The 27275-nt window shown below is 39.1% G+C and overlaps 1 protein-coding gene across 4 annotated transcripts in view; it reads right to left on the minus strand.

Moving 5' to 3' along the window:
* The window catches only part of POU2F1 (POU class 2 homeobox 1), a 45963-nt gene extending 19250 nt beyond the window's left edge, over positions 1-26713 (minus strand). Inside the window, exons 1-6 of one of the 4 annotated variants that reach the window (XM_009640477.2) lie at positions 26650-26713; positions 19442-19542; positions 16461-16514; positions 14681-14800; positions 12779-12958; positions 5394-5511 (exon numbers count right to left, since the gene is read on the minus strand). In XM_009640477.2, coding sequence (XP_009638772.1) covers positions 5394-5511; positions 12779-12958; positions 14681-14800; positions 16461-16514; positions 19442-19542; positions 26650-26707 — 631 coding nt within the window. In that variant the 5' untranslated portion in view covers positions 26708-26713. Of the gene's footprint in view, positions 1-5393; positions 5521-12778; positions 12959-14680; positions 14801-16460; positions 16515-19441; positions 19543-22049; positions 22210-26649 lie in introns of those variants that run through there. The other 3 variants (XM_035895980.1, XM_035895982.1, XM_035895983.1) reach the window with 3 other exon arrangements.
* Positions 26714-27275: the final 562 nt, after the last annotated feature.

The raw sequence follows: 27275 nt of genomic DNA on the forward strand, positions 1-27275 counted from the left end.
AAAAGCAGCCAACCGCATCCTGAGCTGCATTCGCAAGATTGCAACCCACAGGTCAAGGGCTATGATTCTTCCTTTGCATTTGGCACTTGTGAGACCACAGCTGGCCTACTGTGTTCAGCCTCGGGTTTCCCAAGACAAGACACAATGACATTCTGGATTTTCTACATTCAAGGCCCACCAGGGTGGCTAACAGGCTGGAACACCCATATGGAATGGGTGAGCAAGCTGGTTTGTTCAGCCTTATAAGAAAGACAGTTAAGGTGAGATCCTATTGCTGTCTTCAAAGACAGAAATGTACTCTTCTTGAGTGTGCACAGTAATGAGATGCAACAGACATAAGCTGGAACATGGAAATCTCCAACTAGATATAAGAAAACAATTTTTTTTATTATTTATTTTTTTACCATGAGAGTGGTCAACTACTGGGGCAGGTACTTGAAGAGGTTGCAGAATCTCCATCCTTGGAGATGTTCAAACTCAAACGGCTGAGGCACCAAGCACTCTGCTGTAACTGGGCCTGCTCTGAGCAATACTACATGACCTCTAGAGGTCCCTTCCAACCTATCTGAATCTACAAAACCGAATATTGTGCTTGTACACTTAACCTTACAGAGGTGGTATTTCTAACCCTCTGCTTTGGGTTCTAAAACCCCAGTGGTATTTTTGCATTAAATATGGCATAAAAATCACCTATGTGGCACTCCAAAAGAATGACTGCATGGAAGTGAATAATGGCCCAAGCCAAAAAACTCATTCTGCCAGCCAACAGTCCCCAGAGACTGATCTGGGGTTCAGTTCTTACTATCTAAAATTAAACAAAAGATAAAACAAACATTCAAGTACAGATTTTTTCAGCATAATTTTTAAAAAGTTGGCCCAGAAGCATAATACATAATTCATCCCTAACTGATCTCCTAAAAGTGTGAATTTTTTCATCTAAGAACTTGACTGTTTTTTCTCTGCCAAAGCTGTTCATCTTCTCACAGACACATCCTGGAAGTCAGCTTGCAAGACAAAGCCATTACAAGGTAATTATTTGATTAACTGGAAACAACTGGAAGGGAAGAAGGAAAGGTGTCACACCACATACAGTGCCATCTGATCAACATTGTTGGATCACTATTGATGCAAAGAAACTTCTGGGCACTTTGATGTACCTCATTTTATCAAATCTAGATCTTGCAAAATGGGGATTCATAGTTGGAATTATACTGGTATCCAACAACAGGAGAGAAAGTACTAACCTATGTGATCCTACAAATCTGTTCCACTGAGATGGTAAGCTGCTGCAAGCTGCTGCAACTTTTGCAGTACCCAGGTACCCTCTAAAGTCAGTTCAAGAACATGAAGCAAATGTGCTGAAGTTGGTGAACTGCGGTTTTGAAGAGTACAAATTCAGTGATTCATGCAAAGGTGCTGCCACACTACTTCAATGAAAGTCAACATTTTTACCCATCGATGCTGTTCAGATAGTTAGAAGCAATGACTTTATTTCAAAGAGGACAGTAAATATTAAGCATTTAATTAATATCTTGGTAATGGGGTATTTGCAGCATGGAGGAAAAAGTCACCATTTAAATAATTTCTTCCAAGTTCCTCCTCATTCTACTTCAAGCTCTCCCCTCTTATTTGGAGAATGAGTTCAAGTCAGCTACAATTTATTCAACTGCTCTGTCAGCAAATGTACTGTCATTAAGAATCTCTTGACAATGAAGAGATGGGTCTCCTCATCTGCATATTGAGGGGACCAAAGCACTTCCATATGGCCCACATAGCATATTATTAACAAAATGAGGAGGAGTCCTGTAAGGGCAGCGGAGGTGCACAATCTCAGATGAGATAAACACCTGTCCATTACAAACCTGATGCATCTGAGAAGAAACACAGGCAACTTCAGGCATGTTCCTCCATCCTCACGCTGGGTGAAGGAGCTGCACTCTGCTTTATGGTACCAGAAGCCAGCAGGGTAGGTACCAACATTTAACATTCATTATCCCATTTTAAAAATGGGAGGGGGGGGGGGGGGGGAAGTGTTGTTGTTTTTTTTAAAATGATACAAGTGAAGTCTCAAAGTCTTTAGGACAAGTATGCAAGAAGAGAACAAGACTGGATTTGGCCTGCTATCATCATCACAGTTATTTTTACAATAAAAAAATTAAATCATAAACAAGGTCTTTATTATTAAACAGTAGTAACTTGAGAATAAGTAAGGCCCAGTTCAAATGTTAAAAGCTAATTAGTAGCTTGTCTTCCACATTTGCTTTTCTGGATACTTTCTTTGTAAGTACTGTTTCTAAACCTCCTTGACAATGACGCAGTCTTTTCTCAGATCTTAACAACTTCTGTTTGCAAGATTAATTTAAATGAAATGCAGCACCATTTCCCCTCTCCATTCAGATTTTTACTGATATGGTTTTTATTGGCAATATCTTCTGAGTAGAAAGGCAAACAGTCATCTGATGAGGGTAATATTTCTAAGAAGCAGCTATAATTGCAGTAAAAGATGTTGAATTGATTATTCTAGAGACAGATCTATTAGATACAAGACAGATACAAGAGGTATACAGACTGTACAAGGTGCTACACTCCTGCCCGTGACTAACAATAATATGGGGACAATAATTACTCCGAATAAGAAATTGTTCCAGACTTCTACTTCCATTCAATCTTCTGCATATCTGCTGAGGTTTGAAACAATTCCTTCAGTTATGATGTTACCTGTTACAAGCCATGAAAAACAGGAACTTTACAATTTGTTTCACGTAAGCCACTGAATAACCAGAAATCACGTGGAAAAGGAAGGTGACTACAGCAGACATATGGCAGTGGATTTATGGGGAGAATTCCACATCTGTGGCTGTGATCTATAATGTGTGTTGAAGAAAGGTAGCAGAATAACATCCTGATTGTTGATTAATATTTTAGGTATTGAATTTTCTCAAATTTTTCAGAAGTTGGATCTAAGCCATGACATTCAACCCCGTCCAAGAATCCAAATATGATTGCTGATAATTGCATTACTCTGCACCCCATCACATCTTCAAGTAAAAGAAGCTTTTCTCTACCAAATGTTTACATGTCTTCTATGACCTTGTTTAGAGACACTATTCTTCACTTATTTCCCTCAAAACTATTATCTTGTATGTTTCTCATCTATGTGTCTACATAGCATGTAAGAAATACATAGTCTGTACAGCAACAGGTTTCTTACAGAATAGATAATATATAAATATGAATTTTCATTTTAGTTGTTAAATGCATACATATAAAGCTGCATGCAGTACCAATGAGATCCAAAAAAATCTGAATGCTGTTGGTTTTAAAGAAAGCTCTAAGCTAGTTCCTTCAGAATATTTATTATTTTAAGAAGTTGACTAATGGAGCAATAGGACAAGAACAACATGGAAAAGTCAGCTGCAACAGCAAATAACAAAAAAATACACACTTTCTCAATCTTTCTCATAAATAACAACATACTGTTTGAGATCTTCTAACAATAACCATGACATACTGCAAAAAGCCATACCAAAACGTGAGATAAGGGGTATTATGACATACATGTTGCTTTATCATTGAGTGCTCATGAAGAAAATTAGATCCATTCAAGCATTTCAGTTTGGAAGGTTGTCACACACTAATGGCCTATGGTCAGAATACAGAATATAAATCTTCCTACATTTTTGAGCTATTCAGTTGTCCAAGCTGCACATTACCAGTAAAACATGGTGTTTCTACACACTGCGTCACTGATGACAGCAATATGCAGGTCTTAAATTGCAGTGAAGAAATCATTTTCAGAGACAGCCCCTGGAAAAGGTACTATGAAAACCTCTTCTGGTAGTTATTCTACTTCGGAAGATTTTAAATAAATAAAAAAAAGCCCTCCTTCCTTTCGATAATGCAAACAATTTATTTTGAGAGATGAACATAATTTGCTTCTGTTAGTTTCCTTTTTTTGTGAAGCATCTTCAGAGATATTTTAGAAAACCCGCAGAAGTTAGATGAAAAATGTAGACAGACATTAATACCAGTGGGTTTTTTAAAACAATGCTGTTGTGCTCACTGTTTCCTTAAAAGATTTTTTTTTTTTTAAAGCCTATTTTAAAGAATCCTTGAATTAAATTTTGGTGGCATTTGATTTCTTCTAGAAGAATATGTTAAGCTTACAAGTTCTGCTTCATTTTAAGAAACTAATACATTACTAAATGACTTCACGAACAGTCTTTTAACCATTTTCCACCAGTGCTGGTACAAAAGCTCTCCTAAATCAAGTCCTATTAAAAGAAAGTTAATTTTGACTAACCCTTTATTCAAATGTTAGAGCATTCAGACAGTGAGAGCCCTTCAGCATAATGGAAAGCCAGTTCTATCCAAGTCATAGTATATAAGGAATGATGCATGAAAAAATTGAAAGGAACAGAAGAAAATGAGGTGCAAAGAGCTGCTTTATAGGACAGCCAGGCTCTGGAGGACTCTTCAAGCATAACAGGATTTGCCTTCTGAGCAAGAATCTTTGGGTTACCAGACCTGAACAACTGAGAAGAGTTCATGTAGAAGAGAAAGGGGGGGGAAAAAGACCATTGGAGTATATCAGCATAAGAGGCCATGGTTAAATGTGGTTTTCTGTGGGCATCAACGAACGGGTGCAATCAGTACTGTGACGTATTGCAACTTGAACACAGTAGTCCTTAGAGCAAAGTTCCTGTGCAACATCTTAACTAGTCTGGCATTTTACCACCTACCACTGCCTTGGTTTGCCTTTAGCATGTAAGCCATATCCAGTGTATTGCCAAAATATTATTTCCAAGAGTTGTTATACAAAATCAAGCATTTCAGCTCTTTTCCCAAGGTGTACTTATTATACTTATTATTTGAGTTTATGACATAATTCACTGTACCCTCTTTAGGCTTAAGGACTTTTTTAGTCTGCCACAAGGACTCTTGATTTTGTAATGTTTTTCCAGTCTTAGAATTTTGTAGCCCTTTTAGTACTGACCTAATCCAGACAGCCCACACACCCTCCAGGCCTCCACCTCCTAAGATGCTGTCTGAGTTCTGGAGAGTTGTCTTCTCCAAGTTCTCTTCTCAGCAGGCATCCTTCTTGAGAGCCTGACCCAGAAATTCAGATGCTGCAGTATTTCCCAGGCGGCCTTGTTGTTAACAAATGTTCCCATTACATGACTGATCCTCCCTGAGAAGTGAGCTACACAAACTTTGACAAGGCTGAGGTTTAACACCCAGAATGGGACAACCTGTTAAGAGTCTTCTAACTGCAATACTGTTATTTCACCTAGGGAATATCAACAGTTAGTGAAGGTGTATGAACCACTTCAGTTCTATCTTCTCCTCTAAAAACCTATGTATGGTTTTCTTTTCTGGCAAGGAGCACTTACCCTGCTGCCCCTGCGGTGTTTGTGAGATGATGAACTGTGCTGGCTGCAAGTTGGTTGTTGGATGCACCAACACAAACTGTTGCAGGTTCAGATTCTGCTGCTGAAGCTGCTGCAAGTGCTGCAAATCCTTAAGGAAACAGGGGAAGGGAAAAAAAAAAAAAAAAAAAAAAAAGGAAAAAAGGAAAAAGGAAAAGGAAAAGAAAGAGCTGTGTGTTAGACATTTAAGTCAGCCATGACTCCCAATATAACTAGATTTCCTATCAACATTCTAACATTTAGAGATAAAAGTGGATGTCAAACACAGCAGTCCTGCTACTGAATAGCCTTTAGGCTGGCAATTTCAATTTCACTGCCCTTCAAAATTGTTTACCAAATAACCCAGCAAAATATTGCCAGCACTGTTCTGCTTTAAAAAAAAAAATTTAAAAATAATCAATCTCCCTCCCCGCCAAATGCAGAAGTTCTCAAATACTTTAGACTTATCAGCACCCAGATTTCTCAGACTTATTGTTTGAGGATGCAACTCTGCTACAAAATTCATTGTTGACAAATCAAGCATATTAGCTGGGAGCTATTTTTATTTATGACAATAATCTGCAATTACCATTCTCATCAGCAACAGGAAAGCATAAAAATGATAAGATTCCTAGTTCGCACTCTGGTTGTTTGGGTCAAATTTCGGGAAGCAGCTAACTCAAATACTAAATAAATATATTTGATTAGTTTGGAAACAAATTACAATACGCTTAATAGACATGGCTGTAATTAAGGTTAAAAGGAATAACCCAAAATACTGCACTATTATAGAACACTACGTTTATGTATTTAAACCGTTCAGAACTATTAATTTTCTATAATTAAATGACTGGTCCCAACATAAATGCTAATCTCTGAGAAACTGAATCAAGAAAAATGCTTCAACTTGCTGTTTAGCTGGAGAATAAAAGCCTAGAGAACTGCTTAAAAATATTCCCCCCAAACTAGCCTTTTTCTTTTCATCTTCTCCAAACAGGGAAATAACAAGAATAACTGAAATTTGAAAATGGAAGCACAATGTTAAGACAGCCAACAGAGATAACCTAGGAAAATATCTATATACATGTGTAGCATCTTTCCATCTTTCTGAGAAGAAGCTGTTTCAAAATACCTGCCAAGCAGGTGGATAAAGGCCTGAAATATTTCCCACACTTGGAACTTCCCATTAAACAAACCAACCAAGCAACCAAAAACCTTCCCAAAACTCTTATTTCAGATAAGTTACCCAGATACCAGGGGTTCCCTGTTTGCAGACAGATACCCTCTTCTGGGTCCTACCGTGTTAGAAGATGTTAACAAAGCCAGTTCGCTCCTGAACAGTGCTCAGTCTGGCTGCTTGAATGGAGCTGCTCGTTTTAACATACTTCCTAACATACTTGAGTTAAAGTGAGCCAGACTAACAAAGACCTGCTTCTTAAGGCCAGTTAAGTAGCCCCCACGCATTTTGACTGAGGCGGGTTACTGAGCACTCACACAAACTGCTCAGCCAGCAGATGTGAAAGGCCATTAACTGCCAGCAGTGGAGATGGCGATGGGAAGTCAAGACAGACTTAAAAGGGTAACTTTTTATTTACGCAATACAACCATTTGCAGAATATAGTTATCTGTCTATGACCTTACATTATTTTACAACCGCTAAACTAAGATTTAAAAGTTGCAACAATCTCCTGGGGAAGAGGGGTAGGGAGTGTCAGTAGGTGGAATGCAAGACTAGGGAGGAAAAAGAAAAAAAAAAAAAAAAAGAAAAAAAAAAAGAGTCTGTTGATTTATGAGACCATACACATGCATTATAAGAAAACAACTACTTAACCTGCATTACAAAGACACTGGCCATCAATCACTTAGGCAACTTGGCCACGTTAAGTCAAAGGCATGCAGTGTAATAATACGGTAGACAGACACCAGATGGATTGTCCAAAATGATCTTTAAGAAATGGTGCTGGTTTTGGCTGGGGTAGGGTTAATTTTCTTCACAGTAGCTATTACGGGGCTATGTTTGGGGTTTGTGCTGGAAATGGTGTTGATAAACCAGGGATGTTTTATGTTTTCGTTATTGCTGAGCAGTGCTCACACAGAGTCAAGGCCTTTTCTGCCTCTCACCCCACCCCACCAGCAAGCAGGCTGGGGGTGCACAAGAAGCTGGGAGGGGGTACAGCCAGGACAGCTGACCCAAGGGATATCCCACACTGTATGACATCATGCTCAGCACATAAAGCTGAGAGAAGGAGGAGGAAAGGGGGGACATTTGGAGTGATGGCGTTTGTCTTCCCAAGGCACTGTTATGCATGATGGAGCCCTGCTTTCCTGGACATGGCTGAACCCCTGCCTGCCCGTGGGAAGCAGGGAATGTATCCCTTGTTTTGCTTTGCTTGCGCATGCAGGTTTTGCTTTACACAGAATCACAGAATCGTAAGGGTTGGAAGGGACCTCAGGAGATCATCTAGTCCAACCCCCCTGCTAAAGCAGGCTCACCTAGAGCATGCTACACAGGACTTCATCCAGGCGGGCTTTGAATATCTCCAGAGAAGGAGACTCCACAACCTCCCTGGGCAGCCTGTTCCAGTGCTCTGCCACCCTCAGAGTGAAGAAGTTCTTCCTCATATTCAACTGAAACCTCTCGTGTTTCAGTTTGCATCCATTGCCCCTAGTCCTGTCGCTGGACACCACTGCAAACAGACTGCTTCCGTCCTCTTGACTTCCGCCCTTAAGATATTTGTATGCGTTGATGAGATCCCCTCTCAGTCTTCTCTTCTTCAGGCTGAACAAGCCCAACTCTCTCAGCCTTTCCTCGTAGGGGAGATGCTCCAGTCCCTTTATCATTCTAGTAGCTCTCCTCTGGACTCTTTCTAGGAGTTCCTCGTCTTTCTTGAACTGGGGAGCCCAGAACTGGACACAGTACTCCAGGTGGGGTCTCACCAGGGCAGAGTAGAGGGGGAGGAGAACCTCCCTCGACCTGCTGGCCACACTCCTCTTAATGCACCCCAGGATACCATTGGCCTTCTTGGCAACAAGGGCACATTGCTGGCTCATGGTCAGCTTATTGTCCACCAGGACTCCCAGGTCCCTCTCAGCAGAGCTGCTTTCCAGCAGGTCAGCCCCCAGCCTGTAATGGTGCATGGGGTTTGACCTCCCCAGGTGCAGCACTCGACACTTGCTCTTGTTGAACTTCATCAAGTTCCTCTTTGCCCAGCTCTCCAGCCTGTCCAGGTCCCGCTGAATGGCAGCACAGCCTTCCGGCGTATCAGCCACTCCTCCCAGTTTTGTGTCATCAGCGAACTTGCTGAGGGTACACTCTATCCCCTCGTCCAGGTCATTGATGAACAAGTTGAACAAGACCGGGCCGAGTACCGAGCCCTGGGGAACTCCGCTAGCTACCGGCCTCCAACTGGACTCTGCCCCGCCGATCAGAACTCTATTGTCTTTATCTCAACCCATGAGTCTTCTCACTTCTACTCTTCTGATTCTCTCCCCCATCCCACCAGGGGGAAATAAGCAAGCCACTGGGTGGTACTTAGTTGCTGGCTGGGGTTAAACCACAACAGAAATGGAAACTTCCATTTTATAAGAGAACAGTAAAATTTTTACAAGTGCCCCCCAGCGCAACAGAGTGTTTTTAAAGTTGACAGTATTGTTTGCTTTAAGAAAATTTGAGAAGTACTGCAACCATTCCTATGAAATCGAGGCCAATTTCCTTCCTAAAAAAGAGAGATAAAACTGCTCCAGTTTTTCCCAGCAACTCATGTTTCTTCTGACTTCATATCATAAAGTTGCATTGGTAAGAACTGCTACTAAAACTCTTACTTCTTGAGCCCAACGTAACATGGACCTCCACTCATTTATTCATTGATTTTCAATGCTTTATCGGTTACCTTTGCAGATTGAGCAAACCCTCCAAGCACAGAGGGGCTCATACTGAATTGGATGTGAGAACTAGATGCAGAAGAAGAAACAGAGTAGGGCAAGCTGACTAAGGCTGTGAACGCTGGGTACAAGAAAAAGAAACAAAGAGAGGCTGAAGGATGAAAACAGAGGTGGACAAGAGAAAAAGTAGAAACACAAAAGGGAAGAAATTTTTGAAGGAAAAAGTATGGACAGAAAAACAGATTGGTTGAGGATCTCCCCCACCAAAAGCAAACAAATTACACCTACCCTCCCACCCCACCCCTCTGATGACCAAGTAGATCTCAGATCATTTGAAGAAGCACCACAGGAGACGGTTACATACAAGAAAGAATACAAAGAAACAGTGGCAGTGTATTTGCAAGATCAAAGGAGGAGAGCTTTTTGTTTAAGACTATAGTATTCATAACAGAGGGTACCCAGCTAAGACATGACAGCTCTTATCATAAGGCTCTTACACTTTAATATGAGAAAACTGTTTTTAAATTGAGGCCTCAGGGATAACTGGTATAAGCAACCTTACTCTGTGCATCTGCCTTGGTAAATGCTATCTTGGCTGAGTTTTGCTTAAATATAGAAATATAATTCTGTAACACACAATGGAAACAATACCTCCAAGGCTAATCACTCTTAAATAGCCTTACCAGCCCATCAAATTCATTTGAAATCCAACTTTATTACTACCCTGGGAAAGTTTTATTATTTAGTTAATGGTAGCGTTACAATAAATCTCCCAATAGCAACCATACCAACAACCCCAACACTGTTTTCCTGTACTGATTTTTTCTCAGTGGGTACAATCTGTATACTAGCACAAGTACCTAGAAAGAGATGGAAAGACTTCTGGGGAAACATGCATGACTTCTGGTGATGCCTAACAATTTAGAAAGATCAAAACAATCCAACTCCTACCTAGACAGAATGATCTGCCAAATGCTACGTCTTGATGTGGGGAAGTTTTTTGGTTTTAAAAAAAAAATTATCTGAAGTTCTAAATTCAGTACCAATTATCTCTAGTTATAACTTCAGTACAAACTTAAGCATCTCTCATTTTGATGTCTACATCATATAAACACTGATCATGGATCCTGAAAACAAGTAAAGTGTACAAAGAACTCCAATACTTGGTGCAACTTTTTAGTGACAATTAAGCATCAGCCCAGCAGCAGCACTAACATCTTACCAGACTGCCACAGCAGATATCTTGCATTAACTGCAGTGCACATTAAAGAAGTCATGCTTGTGCAATTAGTTAATTAAAATAAATATGGTAATCCCCCTGCTGCAGAGACCTGCCAGTTAATCAATTATTCAAAAATCATCAATTAAAACAAACATTCAGCTATTTGTGTAATCAGCTATATGTTTACAATAGCAGTGCAAACAAAGCTGAGCACTGTTTATAAATCGCTGTCATGATGGACCAAAAAAGCACGGTGTTATCCACCTACAAACCTACATGGTAGAAGTTTTCCATAAAGTATCTCAAATTATATCCAATATCTGCACAAATTATGCCCTGCACTTGCATCATAAGAAGTAGCTAACCAGATTCAACCAAGCCACATTTATATATCAAAATAACGTATCCTAATTAATTGCCAAGTCAAACATTTAAGTAATTAGAAATGCCAGAAAATAAATGAAACTTTAATTTGTTCCCCTTGTGCTATAAATACACATTATCTGGTGGAAACTACATGATCACATGCTATTTTTCATAGAGCCTTTAGTTCATTCACACGCACAAACCAGACAATGCTCACTTCAGAAGCTCCTATTTGACAGCACATGCCTGATCTTTTCAACTCTTCTCAAACACTTCTCTGGAGATTTGTATGTTCTGGAGAAAACCCCAGAACTAAATTAATAACTGTAAATGCTTCACACACTAAAGTGGAAGAGCAGGATTAGCAACATCTCACACATGCACAACAATGCCATCGAAAGTATCTACTAATTTGGTGGCATATTTGACAAATGTAAAGCCAGAAAGTTCAAGGTACAGATTTTATTAATACAAAATTTTAATGCTCTATGCTTCAGTAAAGCAGACCTCGCTATCTTAAGCCGCACACCTGGAAGACAAGAGGCATGCACCTGTGGATCACTTACATTTAGGTTAAAAGACTCACATAATATCAAATAGGAACTCTGTAACAGATGTGTAGAGAGATATTAGAAACTAACCATCAACCACCTTAGCAAGGACATTTCCCATTCTTTTCTTGAAATCTGCCTTTTAAACATGGGATGGCATCACTCTGGCCTCTGTAAGGACAGCCAGAGAGGTCAGAACTTTTAGACCAACACCACAGAAGTTTGCCACTTCAGCCAAAAAAACCTGATAGCACAACCAGGCTGCTATTGTGCTAGTGGACTAGCACAATAAAGAAATCGCACATTTCACTAGTAGACTTCACAGATAATTGCGATATTTCCATTCTTTTACTTAATCAGCCCTCACATTCACTTTATTTAGACACTTCATCCCAGTTGAATGCAAGTGAAAATAGTCTAAATAGAAAGCATCAGAACCCACTCACTGTAAGCAGCAGCAACTTTGAAGGTTACACACCCAACAAACTTTGCACAGCTAGACTAATCCAGCTGAAATATTACGTACTGAGAATCTTAATCTATGGAAAGATGGACCTCAGCATCAGCAACACAACCACCTACTAGTAGTACTCAAGATGCCTTCGGTTATCCTTGCCCAGAAGTCTAAGGAGCTTCCACACTACATATGCTAAGTGTAGAGTCAGTAGCGCTGCATTCTCCACACTGAATTAAGCCAATCCTGGAAGACCCAGGAGGATCTTTGCTGCTCCTAGTAAGCAGAACTTCCTTGGCAAGCAGTTCTTCAGAATTAAGAATTAATGGGTCTTTAGCAGCAGACCATAAAACTGGACAGATTCCGACACCAGACTCATTCTGGCAAGTTTTTCTCTAGACACACAAGAGTGCCCATTCTTTGTCACTGAACTCTGAGCATTAAGCACCAAGCCAAAACAGCACACAAATGTATCAAGTCAAACCGCCTTTCTTCAGCTCCATCATTTTGCTATTTGGATCTAACAAGCATCCTTTGTGATACGTAGGTATGCCTTCCCATCCACACAGGTCTCAACAAGTGTCATTTCTATGGGCATCTTTCTATACCCCTTTTTCTCCTTTCTCAAGCTAACTACAAGGAGGAAAATTCAGAAAATACAGCATCTGGTCAAATGCTGGAACAAACTCAGAAGCCCAGTAGAACTGATGAGCAGCTGGTGAACATTCTTTGCTAAAACTATCAATTTCAACCTCATCAGCTAAGGATGCATGAGGAAAGACTAACAGTACTCAAGGACTCGAGTAACTCACTGAATAAAGAATAAAAATATTATTTGAATGATGCAATTAGTCAAACCTCTTTATTTTCCACCCTCTCAAGCCTCAAGGCTCACCTGTGCAATCTGTATTGGCTGAGATAGAGGGATCTGCGTCATCGGCGTTGCAGCAGAGGCCGAGATGGTGGCACCAGCAGCGCTGTGCTGCTGACTGGCTGAATGCTGCACTGCAGCAGCCAGCAACTGTGCCTGCGCCTGTTGTAGCAATAACTGTTGCTGGGCTGGCGTCAACGTGAGCTATAAATAATTAGAAAACACAGCCATTAATAAGGAAAAGAGCCACTTCAGCTACAAAGTCATTAGCTAGCTCGTTACTAGTTATATTAACCAGACATTCCTAGAACTATTACTACAGTTCAGCCATTAACTAGCCAGTGACTCTGGCCTTAAGTAAGGACAGCTGGCCACTCAACACAGTGTAGGAACCAACCTACCACAGACCTGACAAACCAAACCGTGTGAACGCAAACATTTCCACTTAATGGAACCTACAGAACCTAACTTTACTCCTAAGTTTTCTTCAAAACTCTACCAGGAGGTTCAGGAAAAAGGTAATTAAGTAGCAAGCAAAAGAGAAGAATCAGTATTGCCAGGATTTGAAAGGAAATTTACACCCAGCAGAACAGCAAGTGATTAGCCAGATGAATGAGAAGCAGTGGCTATGGCTACTGAACAAACTGATAACACCCCAGCTGCTTCACATTAGCATGAATCCCTGCCATATTCCATCATTTCCATTATGCCCTAAGATATAAGTAAAGAACATGAGCTCCATTTGTTTCTCTCCAAGTCTCCCCATCTGCTTTTTTTTTTTTAAATAGAATAGAGTTGGCAAGTTTACATCCCTTCCCTTTCCCAAACACACATTATCTCTGTGAAACAGGTGGCAGCAGTCTCTCCTTTACATGTAAATGAATCTTGATGCCCATATTTACTACAATCCATATCTGCATAGGTCTGGAGTTCTGAATGTTTCACTAGTGCAGACAATCTTAAATTAAAACAAACCAATATTTTTTGAGAATGGGAAAAATAATAAAATATGCTGGGTTTTAATAATGTGTTAAAGCAGTCTCACTTTTAAAACTTTCAAATGTAGTTAACCAAAAACTGAATAGGATGTTTATTTACACACTAGCATATGAGAAGATTGAACAACTGAACATGAAATTAAGACATCATTTCACTCAAGTGTAGAGATGATCTAACCTAATACTTCAAATCATAAATACATTGTTGGAGAAACTGCCCTAAATTCCTTATTAGCATGCAAACTCTTAAAACTACAAAGCTGATTACGTGGAAGAAAACTCTTTAACCAAACCAGCCCATTCACAAAACTTGCTCTTTTTTTTAAGTGACTGAAAGCATTTAACACCAATTCAGAAACACCACTAATCCTAAAACAACAGTTATTCCATAATTACTCCCAAAGCCTTGCAACTAAAAACCTCAAAATTGGTAAGTTAAAACAGAAGGGTTGAATAGGCTTAAGGCAAGCACTAATATAATTACTTAAGGAGAAATGTTTGAGAAGAGAAAGAATTAGTGTCAGCGGTTCCCATCATTTTTGTTCTTCACCCAGCTATCTGGTAAGATTTAGTCTCATGCTCCCATGCCTCATTTTAATCTTGCAAAAAAATAAAGATTCCTCTTTAGGACATCTGTGACTTTCTTATTTGTACACACACCAGGTTTTAATTTCATTGCAGAGTCAAGACAGATACTGAAAACTGAGAGATTTTTTTTTTTTAAGCAAATACTTTGCAACAAACCCCAAAGATTAAAGTCTGCTTTTTTTATAGTAAGATATTTTCTATCCCCTCTTTCACTCAAGTTTCTTCCTATGTTAAAGGAAACGACAATAACCTTCACTGGCAGTTCTGCGGGGACTGCTGTAGATACTGCCAACATTTGCCGGACAGGAGGTTTACTGCAGTGTACTTGGGTAAATCTTACCCCAGTGATCTGTCCTCCGGCCAGCATTAGCTGGGTCTGGGGTATGGCCGCCTGCACTGAAGGCTGCTGGGAAGGCTGGCTTGGCTGCTGAGAGTCCCCAGATTCTTCATTAGATTTAGACTAGTCAAAAAAAAAAAAAAAAAAAAAAAAATCCAACTCTTTATAGTGTAAAACAGATGTTAATGTATAACACTGCTATCTCAACACTGCACAATAAAAATCTTTCATCTGCATACAAAAAGCCCTTGGGTTTATTTTAAGAGTGTGTTTAAGCAATGGTTCTATGTGCCCACCATCTCAGCTATGATTGCTCAAACATGTCTGTAGGTAATGCACTTTAAACAAAACAAAAAGACTCTTAGGTCTTTTGTAACTCTTTGACATTATTTTCAGGTCTCATTTCATTTTACGCAATGCAACTGAAGCTAATACTACCCTTTCACCATAAAGAAAGATGATGTTAAAATTATTCATTGCCTAAAATTCTAAACAATGGAACAAGGGAAAGGAGATTGTGTTTCCATTTTCTGTATCTGCATCCTGCACCTCTAAGTCATCATGCTGTTGGCTTACACAGAACTGGTTTGAGAAATCCTCACAGGTTTATCTACCTACAGCAAAATACATAATATATACAGTGCTTTTAAATAATCAAAGTTTAGCATTTATTTAATTGAATGCTGCTTTATTTTAAACGATTGGGGGGGTGATGGTTTTTTGTGTGTGGTTTTAGGGTTGTTTTTTTTAAACAGAAGAAATTGTGAAGACATGAGGGAGGAAATGCAAGTGCATGAAGAGGGGGAGAGAGTTTTACGATAATTAAAACTGGTTATGCAGAACATTAAAATTCTGCATAGATTTGCATATTTTCCACCACCTGTTTTGGGGACTGCAGAGCAGGCTAATTAACATAAAGGCTCTGATTAATTCTGCCAGTCATTGAGCGATAATTACAGCACAGGACTGTAAACATTCTGCACTGGAGATACAGCCTGTTTGCCAACATCTCTCTCAGGGATGGAAGTTTACCATGGCAACCAAGGCAATTTTCTGCCTCCTTCCTCTTAGAAAGGAAGGTCACTATACCTCCTCTTCTTTCCAAATTGTTATTATGTATAAGTGGGTCCACATTCTATTGCATTTCATGTAAGGCACTACCTACATTCTTTAATAACAAGCAATACTGAAACCATTTTCAATAAAACTGCATCCCTTTCCCCTTAATATAGTACTGAGAGGAAGTGGCACGTTAACTGATACACTGAAGTGTTCAGCATCATAAAAAGTTTGAAAGCTTTGCTGTCTCACGTACATTATTAAACAACAATTACTCTGACTTATTTTGAAATCACTATGTGTTATTTACACAAGCAGCCTACGCTAGCCACATTACATAGTTAATGTTACATTATAGTCCTATATTCAGCTACCAGAAGTAAGGACAAATTGCAAAGTAATTCTTGCTATGTTTGAAATAAGTGAATAAATAGAAGAACATGAAATATTCCTGGAGTTTTATGGTTTTCATGATACAAGACCTGACTGAAATTCAGTATAAAATTACTGCCATGGCATGTTTTAAAATCCAGTTTCTGAATGCTTACAATCCTGGACCTGATTTACAGTTGTAAAACTATTATTCCTGCATACCTATCACTTGCAAGACCAGTCAGAATGAAGTAACAGAGTAACACATCATAGGTTAAAAACTATCTCTAATGGGACCACAATGTTATTTGGAACGAGAGAAGGATGAGCAGCAGAAGGAAACTGTCTTTACCTGTACATTTAAGGACTGAGCAGCAGCCTGTAAACTTGTTCCAGCGAGCTGGACCTATAACAGTGCAAAAATGGAAACGAAGTAATGTAGAATCCACAGAAAACTTGAACAATGTAAAAAGAACAACCTCCCCACCTGCACCCCAATCAAAGCTCCCCCAAGAACAAGGGATGCCCATCTAACAGCTGAATCAATGCAATAGGGGTTGCACTCCAGGCTGAAAAAAAAAAAAAAAATCTCAAAGACTCTTCCACAGTGTTATTTGTCTACCTCTTGCTGAATGTACTCCTGCCTAGGGATCTAGATATTATCATGAAATTGAGTCGAAACAGAGAATTTTGGGGTGGACAGGCTAACTACTACTGTTAAAAAATCCAGGCTTCAGGGAAGGATGTTAAACTCTAATCATCATCATCCTTCTAATATTTCAGAATGAGTCTTTCCCCAGTTATGTACACTGCATTCACCTGCCTCCTTAGATGACAGAGGAGCAATCACCTGCATAGCACAAAACCCACAGCATAAACACTCTTCCTCAAATCAACCTGAATGGGTATTTGCAGTCCTCAGCCACTGAAAAGATCTCAATACAGAGGACTGGGGACACTTTACAAAGGCTATATTGATTCAGGTATACTCAAAACTTGAATTCCATGTTTGTGATTAACAGTTCCAAAGAAGTTCTTGTGGGTTAGCAGTGAAGAAAAACTGATACTTCAGAAAGTGAGATTTTTAAAGAGCGCTATTTCATCTCTAACAAGGAATTTCTCTGTACAACAAATGCTAAGTTTTCATTTACTGAAGACCGCTTTAATCAGTCTCGCCTTGTTTCTACCACCACTCCTACTTTAAAGAAGGAATGCTATGTAATTAATTACGAACACTTTCAAAGGTCAGAGTTACAGCCTGCAGTGAAAATGTTTGAAAACCACTGCTCATTTGAACACCAGGCAACACATAAGGATACAATAAAGCAAAGCAAAATGTAGCACTCCTGCCTCTATAAAAAGATGTCCCCACATAATAAACATCACAAAAGAGAGTCCACATATCTGCAAGCACAGGAAGGAGAGTTTTAATTTAAACTGCAGTACATTAAATTAATAACTGAATATTCAAACAGGCAACCCTTGAGCGTCACCTTGGAAATATTTCCTACCGCTCTAAATGAAGGTACTGGACTTACTAAGCATGTTCTACACGTAAGCAAAAACTCCCAGAAAAGCTCCTCCTTGTCACAAGCAAATATAGTTTGATGCAGTTGACATAACCTTAGATTTTAACATGAATTTACAGCAGAGAATAATCTAAACAATCAATAGCCTACCATCCAAAAAATATACTCAAATAATGCTTTAAAAATTACATAATAATAAAAAACCCACATAAAAGACTACAACGTATTTCACTCAGGTACAGCCAGCATATTCCCGAAAACCTCTTTGAATGCAATTTGGACACCCCTTCCACCACACAACAAACATTTTCTAATTAGAAATTAAACTGTTCCTGAATGTTGCCCAAAACCTAATATTTTCTATTAGTCTGGTGGAAAGCACTGTGTATTAAGGCTGAGTAACACCCCACTAACAGCAGCCACACTAGAAGAGGACGGTTTGACAATAGATTCCCACACACCTGCAGGTGCATAAAAGAATAGCTGAGATTTTCCTTTGAACTAGAGTTTCAAGAAATGAATCACACTTTATCAAACATCAAGTTATAAAGATCCTGACAACTGTTTAAATAAATACATTTCCGCAGCAAGATAAAGCACTGCGCTAAATACAATTACTGTTCTGGATCAATCTATATAACAAAACAAAGACTAAAACAAACACACAAAATTCTGCAAAACAGCTGTATCTATCTCCATGTTAAACACATACTGACAACCCATGAAAACTAGTCAGCTTCTCTCCACATAAAGGCAGCCTACAACAGCCTATCAGTTCAGCAAATTCAAACACTGGTACTCCCTAGGTCCTATCTAACCCAATCTACTAGGAAAATTGTAATTATGTGACAAGACATGTGGAATGTTCCATACAATAAAATGGCAGTTCAGAGCTCTTAAAAGAGGGCATAAAAGCTTCAGTACGTCAATTATACCACAATAACTGTGCAACCTCAGACCTCAAACACTCAAGGTCAGCCAATTAGGTACAGTATTTTAAAGTTTAAACTTGGTGCTGAGGAAGGGAAAGAAATTAGGACATTTGTTTTCATACATCAAGTGTGAACAGATAAAAAAACTACAAAAAAATGCCCCTTATCTTTCTCTTCACCTAGGGATGCCCCATTTTGCTTCAGCCTACATATGAAGTTCAGCTTTGATTCCCTAAACACAGCAGCATCAGAACAGAGGGACAGTAGTAGAAGCCTGAATATCACCTGACAAACAGGTTCTTGAAATAACTTCAAAAAAAAAAAAACCAAACCAACTTAAAAACTCACAAACCATATATACTTAGTAAGTACAATCACTTTATATTTCTAGCTGATGTGCCAGAGCTTGAAAGATTGAAGCATAGTGCTGACTACCATTCAACACCACTTCCGGTTGCTTAAATAGGTAGTGACAGTTTCAGAACCTTGGCAACTGTTGGGCCAATACAAACCTTTACCAAAAAGATCAGATTTTACCTTGCATTTCAATTTGGTATCTCCATTAAGATTTAAAAGAAAAAAAAAAAAAACAAAACAAAACACTTCAGGCATTCTCAAGTCCCCAAAAAGGGGCTTTCCAGTTTCCCCAAATAGGTCTCACCCTATCTTGACATATTCTGCAGCCTAATGCAATGAAGTGCATGCCACAATAAGAACTTTCTCCCATCCAAATGATTGAAGCATGTGGTCTACCCATGTGTTCTTTACAAGACTACCCATCATCCGCAGAAAGAGAGAACATAGAACATACAGGAGCAGCTGCATTTGTACCTGCCCAAGTCTACCCTACTTTGAAAAGGGTCTTCTCTTACCTGATGAAGGTGCCCAAGAAAGGCCTGGGCCTGGGCTGTAGAGATTGCTCCTCCGACAGGCACAGGCTGCTTTTGAAAGTCCAGGCCATTTGTTTGCGTGCCTGGAGAAAGAGAGATATTAAGAACTATTAGTATCACTTTTATGAAATGGAATAAGAATGAATATTCATAAATCTCCAGCTATTCTCTCAATACTATGTAGTAGAAAAATACTCTGAGTAACAAAAATTGAAGTTTTTTATTGAAGGGAGGATAAGGAGGTGGAGAGGTGGAAGCAGTGTCATCTCCAGTCTTCAGTAATATAGCATTTGTCAGCTGAACAAAATCAACGACATATTTTCTTTAGCTTCTATCATCTTACCTACTCTATGTACACTATTACCCCATCATTCTCTACCATGGTTTGAGAACCAAATGGGTGCATGCTGCTAAGGTTAAACTGTGTTTTCATTCTCCATGCACTCTCTATCCAGCAGCTGAAGACTATCTTCAAGTTTAGAAAGTGGCAAGAACAAGGTTCATATAAAGTCACCTTTTATTAAAGACAGGTAAAATAATACTTGATGAAAACAGAAGTACTGTATATACAAAGCAGTTATGTGCCACAGTTTTACTCTTTTTGATAAAAGATACCTCCACATTTCCATGAATATTTGTACAGAGCTCTCATGTAAGAAACTGCCTGGGCTTCCTTTTGCTCTCACCCACTTTCATGTAACTAAAACCTGATTTTTTTTTTCCTGCTTTTTTTTTGTCCTCTTCCTAAACAGCTCGGAAGACATGAAAAAAACCAAATAATCTGGCTGTGAGGAGGAAAAAAAAAAAAAGAACATTTTTTCCACAAGAAACTACCACAGAATTCTCTTCTGCCAAGAGGAACTGTAACTACAAACTTTTAAGAATAATTCTGTGGGGAGACGATAAAAATCAACATTAGGGATTATCAACAACTGGTTTTACATGTTAGGTATTACTACCTACAGCGGCTAACAACAAGAGGAGAAACTCTGAGCATTATCAGTCTGCGTGGAATTCCTAGAACAGATGATGCAATCTTAAAAATTGCGTGACTGAAATGAAGTAAAACCAGCTTTAGACTTGCATGTTTACTCTTCATGGCAATCAGATTTTATTTGGTGCCTATGGACAAGTGTTCAACTAATTCCTCCTTCAAAATTCTTTCCACCATCTACATTTTTTGCCATAAAAATCTAGGTTATCTACTAAGCAAAAGAGAGTCACAGTTGTTAAACAACAACAGGGTGTTCCTATTCCTTAGCAACATCTGCAAAAGCAAGCAGGCGTAAAATTTGATTAGTCAAATACACTATCCAATAGTTTACATTGCTATTTTGACCTACAAACAGCTTACACAGATAACATTTCCAAAGATGGAGTCACTGTTCAATTAAATACAGATAGAATGTACATAGTCTGGAACGGGTTGCCCAGAGAGGTAGTGGAGGCCCCATCCCTGGAAGCATTCAAGGCCAGGTTGGACGGGGCTCTGAGCAACCTGATCCAGTTAGCGGTGTCCCTGCTCACTGCAGGGGGGTTGGACTAGATGGCCTCTAGGGGTCCCTTCCAACCCAAAACATTCTATGATTCTAGTCAAGCTTTCTAGCACCCACATAAGGTATACCAAAGGTGGCCCTTTGATGCATCTTCGGTAGAGATGCTGTGGAGGAAGAGTTGGTCTACTCTCGAGTTTTTAATCCTACGCTTTGGGCCAGGGTTTACAGATGTAAAGAGACATACGTGCAGCCAAAGATTCACAGGTGTTAAAAATATTCAAATTATAGACCACGTAAAAATATTTGGTTAACAAGTCTAAAATTCCAATCCAAAGTGAATGGAAGGACTATCACTGGTGTGAATTGATCTTGAATGAATGCAGCTTGGTGGTATTTCTCCAAAGAAAGGTAGATAAGAAGGCCCGCTTCATCTATTTTCATTCTTTCCAGTAAACTGCAGAATTCTCTCAATGCAGAAGGCCAAAGGGAGTAGGAAGATGACTGGGTAAATATATAAAAACAATTCCTGACAAATAGCTACTGTAATTCAAAGGAAACAAGCTCCCACCTCCTCATTTGAGCAGATGCTTTGAATCAGCTTTCAACCTGTGGTGAGGGACCCCCAAGAAGGAAAAAAATACAGCTAAGAAAACGTACTGTAAGACAGATATTCCTCATTGCAACTGGAAACTCGGAGGGGTGAAAAAAATTATCCACTTCTGAGAGGACTAGCTGGAAGCCTCACCTTAAATAAATAGGTGAAGCTGTTCTAGTTAACTACCTTCCCGAAAGAGCCTCAAATTGTGATACCATATTAAAAGAGCACCACTGTGCACATGTGCAGAAGAAATGCTCCAGTTAGTGCTTCTGCTGACTGTTAATACAGAAATTTGAAATGAGCCTCCTAGGGTTGATAGTTTTGAACAAACCAAGTTCCAAGAGTGAGCTTAAAATCGCCATGGGCTGCAAAAAACCAGTTTAGACAGGTACTGAGAAAACACAACATTTTCTTTAAATTCAACCTTGAAGGACTCCAACTCCCTCTCCCCATGTCTCATAAAACCAAATTCAGAGCAAAAAATCCCAAACCACACCTGTTTGCTCTCTGTTCTACTTGCATCTTAAGCTTTCTTTGGTATTTGGAAGTACAGTGTCCCTTCCCCTTCAGATGCAGCCTCAGTTTTGGAAGGAATGCTACCCAGGTTGCTTGCATTTATCACAGGATGCCTAGGTCTTTTGAAGAACAGCAGGGAAAATGAACTCTGAGTCCAGCATATGAGAGGTGCTCATAAGGATGTGACACCACTCCTGTGGAATCCAAGAAATCTGATAAGTAGACTGGAAAATGGAGCTGTCGGAAGCAGAAGGTCAGCACATTGTAAGGACATGAAAGGACCAGAATGCTACTTCTGCTCAAAATAAGAATTAAATGCAAAACCCCATAGTGATTAATAGACATGGAAGATGCAATCACAAGTACTGTGATTTTAACAGTCCCAAGTATTTATGTCTTTTCCATCTCCATCCCAACTCCCATAGACTGCTATGAGCTGGTCTAACAGCTCACCAACACCAAAAAAAACCCCCACAAAAACTAACGAAACAACAACAAAAAAACCCCACCAGAAACCAGGAGTGGGAAGTCTCCATCTCCCGTCTCCTCTTTCTTCTTGGTTCCAACTACATTGTCCCTGTCCTGACCCTTCTGGTAGTTCATGGACACAGCAGTAAGCCAATTCACCTCTCTAACCGAGTAGAAAATTGTTAATGTGAACTGTTCCCTTTTTCTTTTGGCCAAGTTAGTTTTCTGCCAGTTATGTGAGATGAATTAACTTACCTTAGAGCCCAGCAAGCAGCAGATAATGCAAAGCAGGGGAGGTCAGAGATGTGGCAGTAGGGAAATGAGCCTCCCCTGCCTCCAGCAAGTTGTCAAGACTGAATCAAGCTGTTGGATAAAATTTCACCCTTAGAGCCCAAATCCAATGCAACTTCTGCAACATTTAAATTCTGGCACAAACTCAGCCATGTGGTTAGCTACTTCACAGAGTTGATTTGGATGAAGACTAATACTAAGTGTGATTAATTTTCAGCCAAATCAAATCTTTGAACCATCTCGCTCAGTGTCGTTTCAGGGAAAGGAACAGAACACTAAGTGCCAGGATACCCTGAATGTGGATTAGTTTATGTTATTTTGAAATTGCACTCGCAAAGGGTAAAGGCATGACAAAATGGAGCAGGCAAGGTAACACTGCACCTGAAGTCAGGAGAACATACTCTCAAAATCCAACATCAGACTTCAGACTGAGTTTACAAACTGGATAAGAAAGGAAGAATAATGAAGAACTACAGGTCTGGGGAGACCTGGGAGAAGGTGCAAGAAAGGACTCAGGAATGGAAGGCAAACGAGGAGAAGGAATATCTCAAAACTAACTGCACTGTGCTGTAGGAGACATCTTCCAACACCAGCACTACATTTCCTCATCTCTCTCTCTCTGCAGTGAGAGGGATATCCCCAATACTCAGAAACTGTTGATTCCTTGTCCGTATTACTAATAAGTAGTTTAGCATTGATATTTGCCCAGAATTTTAGCAGTTAAAGAATATTTCATGGTCCCTCTCCCACTCTCCTATAGACTCTCTTCTTATGGAAACTGGAAAATAATGTCTGGAAATGAAGCAATGCAAACAAGAATCCTTAGAATCCTTCCAAATACTACACTTACAAAAATGATTACTTTGCTGCTATGTCAATGCATGTCATAATACTACAGTTTCCACAGAAGTTATAACCTTGGCTTTCATAGTACTGCATTCACACAGCTTTTAAAAATGAATATGCGTTGAAGAAACAAAAAAGGTTGAGTTGTTTTGGAAAATTTTATGCTGCAACCTATGCAAAGGAAACCAAAAGGGCTCTCCATTTACTGTAAGACATTCTTCTTCTCTCTCTTTTTACCAGTAGATACTAAGTAGGCTGTCCACCCACAATTGAAGGTTGAAAAAGATTTATCTAATTCCACAATAATGGTGACCAGCTGACCAATTCACGTTCTTGTGAAAACAGCCATCCAACAACTCTTGTAATCATAAAGACTTTTTTTTTGTTCTTGTTTTTAATTCATCTGAAATATGGCTTCCTTTTTCAGATGCTTAAAAGGGGAGTCCAATCAGCACAAAAATTTTAAAGTTAAAATCTGTTTCAGGTAGGGGACTTACTATATTCCCTAAATAGTCAGAGTTAGAAATACAAACCCCTGATTTGTTAACTTCCATGAAACTTGGCTGCTAGCTCAGAGAACCACTGATGTTAAGTCATCTTTACAGGTAGCAACCTTTTTTTTTCCCTGAGAACGCTAGCTCTGCCAAATGTAAATTCCATGCCCTACAGTAATTTCTCTTAAAAATTTTCAAGCTGCATCAGCTTACTACAGTTTAAAACAGGAATGACCCAAACAAGCACCCACTGAGGTTCAAAAGACAGATTAGTAGTGCTTACAGAGCAGATTCAAGTGATTTACAAATGTCACTGGAAAAAAGACTGTTACAGAAGGTTACAAAAATACAAACTCTTAAGTGTTTATAAAAATAATCTTCACACATTTTGCGTCACAGCCTATGCTCCCCAGACAATCAATGGTGCTTCCAGTTCCTTAGCGTCCGAGCTGAAAGCTGACTACTTTTCACTAAGTACGCAAAGAGCCCAGACCATAATCTAAGTACCCCGATCAGAAGCCCATGAGTGTTCCTTTCGGGGTTTAACATCTGCCAGTTGACTAATGCAACTGATGCTTGAGCCCCCAAAGAATGTCACAAAAGCCATTAATCACTACCTCCAGTGGTTTATGAGCACTATATTTAAAAACAAAAAAATGACGGCAGAACAAAGGGTCCTCAAAAAATTCTAGATTATTTTAGTTTGCATCATTTAAAAAAAAAAAAAAATCAGGAAACAAAACTGAAAGAATGACTGGGAACATTGAAATTAGACAAACAATGTTTGCAAAAGGTCCAAACACCAGTAAGAGTCAAACTTTCTAATAACTAAGCTTAGTATTAGAGTATAAGAAAATACAGACATTGTATCCCCTCTTGTGATGGAAGTACCTACATGCTGCTTTACAATCCATCTATTTCTTTATACCACGACCACCACCTTCACACTGATGAAGTATTTGCCTAGGAGAGCAAAGCCAAGGTTCTGCTGAAGCAGATGCAATACTTCTAAGATACTGGACTGCCTTTGAATAAACCAAGTCCTCCTCTTTAACAGCTCAGTTAAGGTGAAACTGCTAGTTAAAGCTGCACTTAAGGAAGTGCATTGGGAACGTACTCTTTAGAGAAAGCATAGACAGGGAACTGTGGTCATACAGAGCAGGAAGTCTGAATTTTCTCAGAAGTTTACACACACCCTCCAGCTACAAGGATTCTATAGGGATATTTATAACTGTTATTCTCTTGATACTGTTTATGATTACAAAATATTTACAGCCCCTATGTTTTTTGAAATAATGCTTTATACCATCCTAAACCACTATTAAATACATAAGTCATTTCTGTAAATAAAAAGAATCGATACCTCTCCTATTACAAATACAACAGAAATTATAAAAACTGAGATGTCAGTAACAAAACACACATTCATAAGTGAGCATAATTCCTTTTGACTGACCCCATGCATTGGCAGAAAACATCCAGCCTATCAGATCAGTATCGGGAACATTCAGTCACTCATAGCTGTATTAAAGCCTTGCACAAAGAATGAGTAGACAGCAGCATAATATGAAACAAATTGTTAAAGAGTTTAAAATAAAACTCTTATTATTGAACCAAGAGGAGGAAAAATAAATTTTCCTCATACAAGGTAACCAGACTTCTCTCAAAGCAAGAAGAGTAAGTTCCTTCTCATTAAAATTCTGTTCCCAAATGCTATTCTGAGCTCAGAGAAAATTCTGAGTTACATTAAACTATTTGCCTCCCATTCAGAACTGTTATTTCTCTTGCTTCCAAAATGAACATTAAATTACCTCCAGAAAGGAATTAAAGTATGAGATAGTTAAAGTGGCTTAACAAGCTTCTTCAATGGCTTAGAACTTGGCCACATCTTAAGGAATGCGCCAAAAGGCACATTGGGCCTGACACAAAGGCTATTCTTCCCCAGCCAAATTTCAAGGTTCTGTTGTAACACACAAAGAAATTACAGAAAAGCCAGCTAACATTTTCTTTTTAACGTTGAGAATCTTGAGAACTGTTGTGAGAGCTTGAATGAAATCTAAAATGGAAACAAGATCAGACAGTGGCCCACATCTGCCAGGGAAAATTTCAACCCAAACATAAATGACGAAGTTAGAGGTGCCAAAGGTATGTTATGTTCCGCCAGGAAAAAATGAGACTATTTATGGAAAGCTAGTGCCACCAGACCTTCCACACTATCAGAAACATTACAGATAGAGGAAGTGGGGGAAGGAGAATCTTACATACAAAGTGTGAGTAGTGCTCTGATACAGTAGGCGTGAATAATGTCCTACATACAGTAGGGTTAATGGCAAGAATAAAATGTTCCCAAGTCTCTAAAAACAGTAGGGGGTGTGTGCTTTGGTTTGGGTTTTTATTCTGTAAACTGGTAAAGAAATTTTGCTTTTAATATCCATTCAATTCCACCAGAAAATACCTGTGCACCAATTCATAATTTCTTACCTGTTGTCCCATCTCCACTCTCCATTGATGGTTTACTGGTTTCTGACGGATTGTTCATTCTTGAGTCTGCATTAAAACAGAAATAAAGATAAACTAATATAGAAAAAAACCCACAATCTATTCATGCCTTCTTGTCCAAGGAAAGTATAGAATATCAGAAATTTGATATGTACTTTACCCTAATTCAGATTATAACACAAAAATAACAATCAGAAGTAGAATACAATCCTGAATCTTCCAGGTAAATATTTTTTCAAAATTTTGTATGTCATTATTCCCATATGTGAAAAAATGGTGTTAAGAGACTGAAAGGCAGCATATTGGAGGGCAAAGATAGGTAGGAACTTAATTTTCAGTACAATGACTCCATCAAGACTCAAAACCATTATGACCACTGACCACTATGGCCTACATTATTCTTGTGTTAGTTTTATTCCCCACCCCCAACAGAAAGGAAATTCAGTCATCATAATTAATTAGATGCCATTTTTCTAATAGTGCATTTTTATTTTACAGGAACGTCACTGATACCAAGTTATTTTGTATTTCCTATAGATTCATGCAAAACCATACAAATATAAAAATAATTCCTCTTCCTTCTTCCTCTGGATGAATCTACTGAAAAG

This window comes from Egretta garzetta, unplaced genomic scaffold (genome assembly GCF_000687185.1).
Source record: "Egretta garzetta isolate BGI_Z169 unplaced genomic scaffold, ASM68718v1 scaffold516, whole genome shotgun sequence".
Classification (NCBI taxonomy): domain Eukaryota; kingdom Metazoa; phylum Chordata; class Aves; order Pelecaniformes; family Ardeidae; genus Egretta; species Egretta garzetta.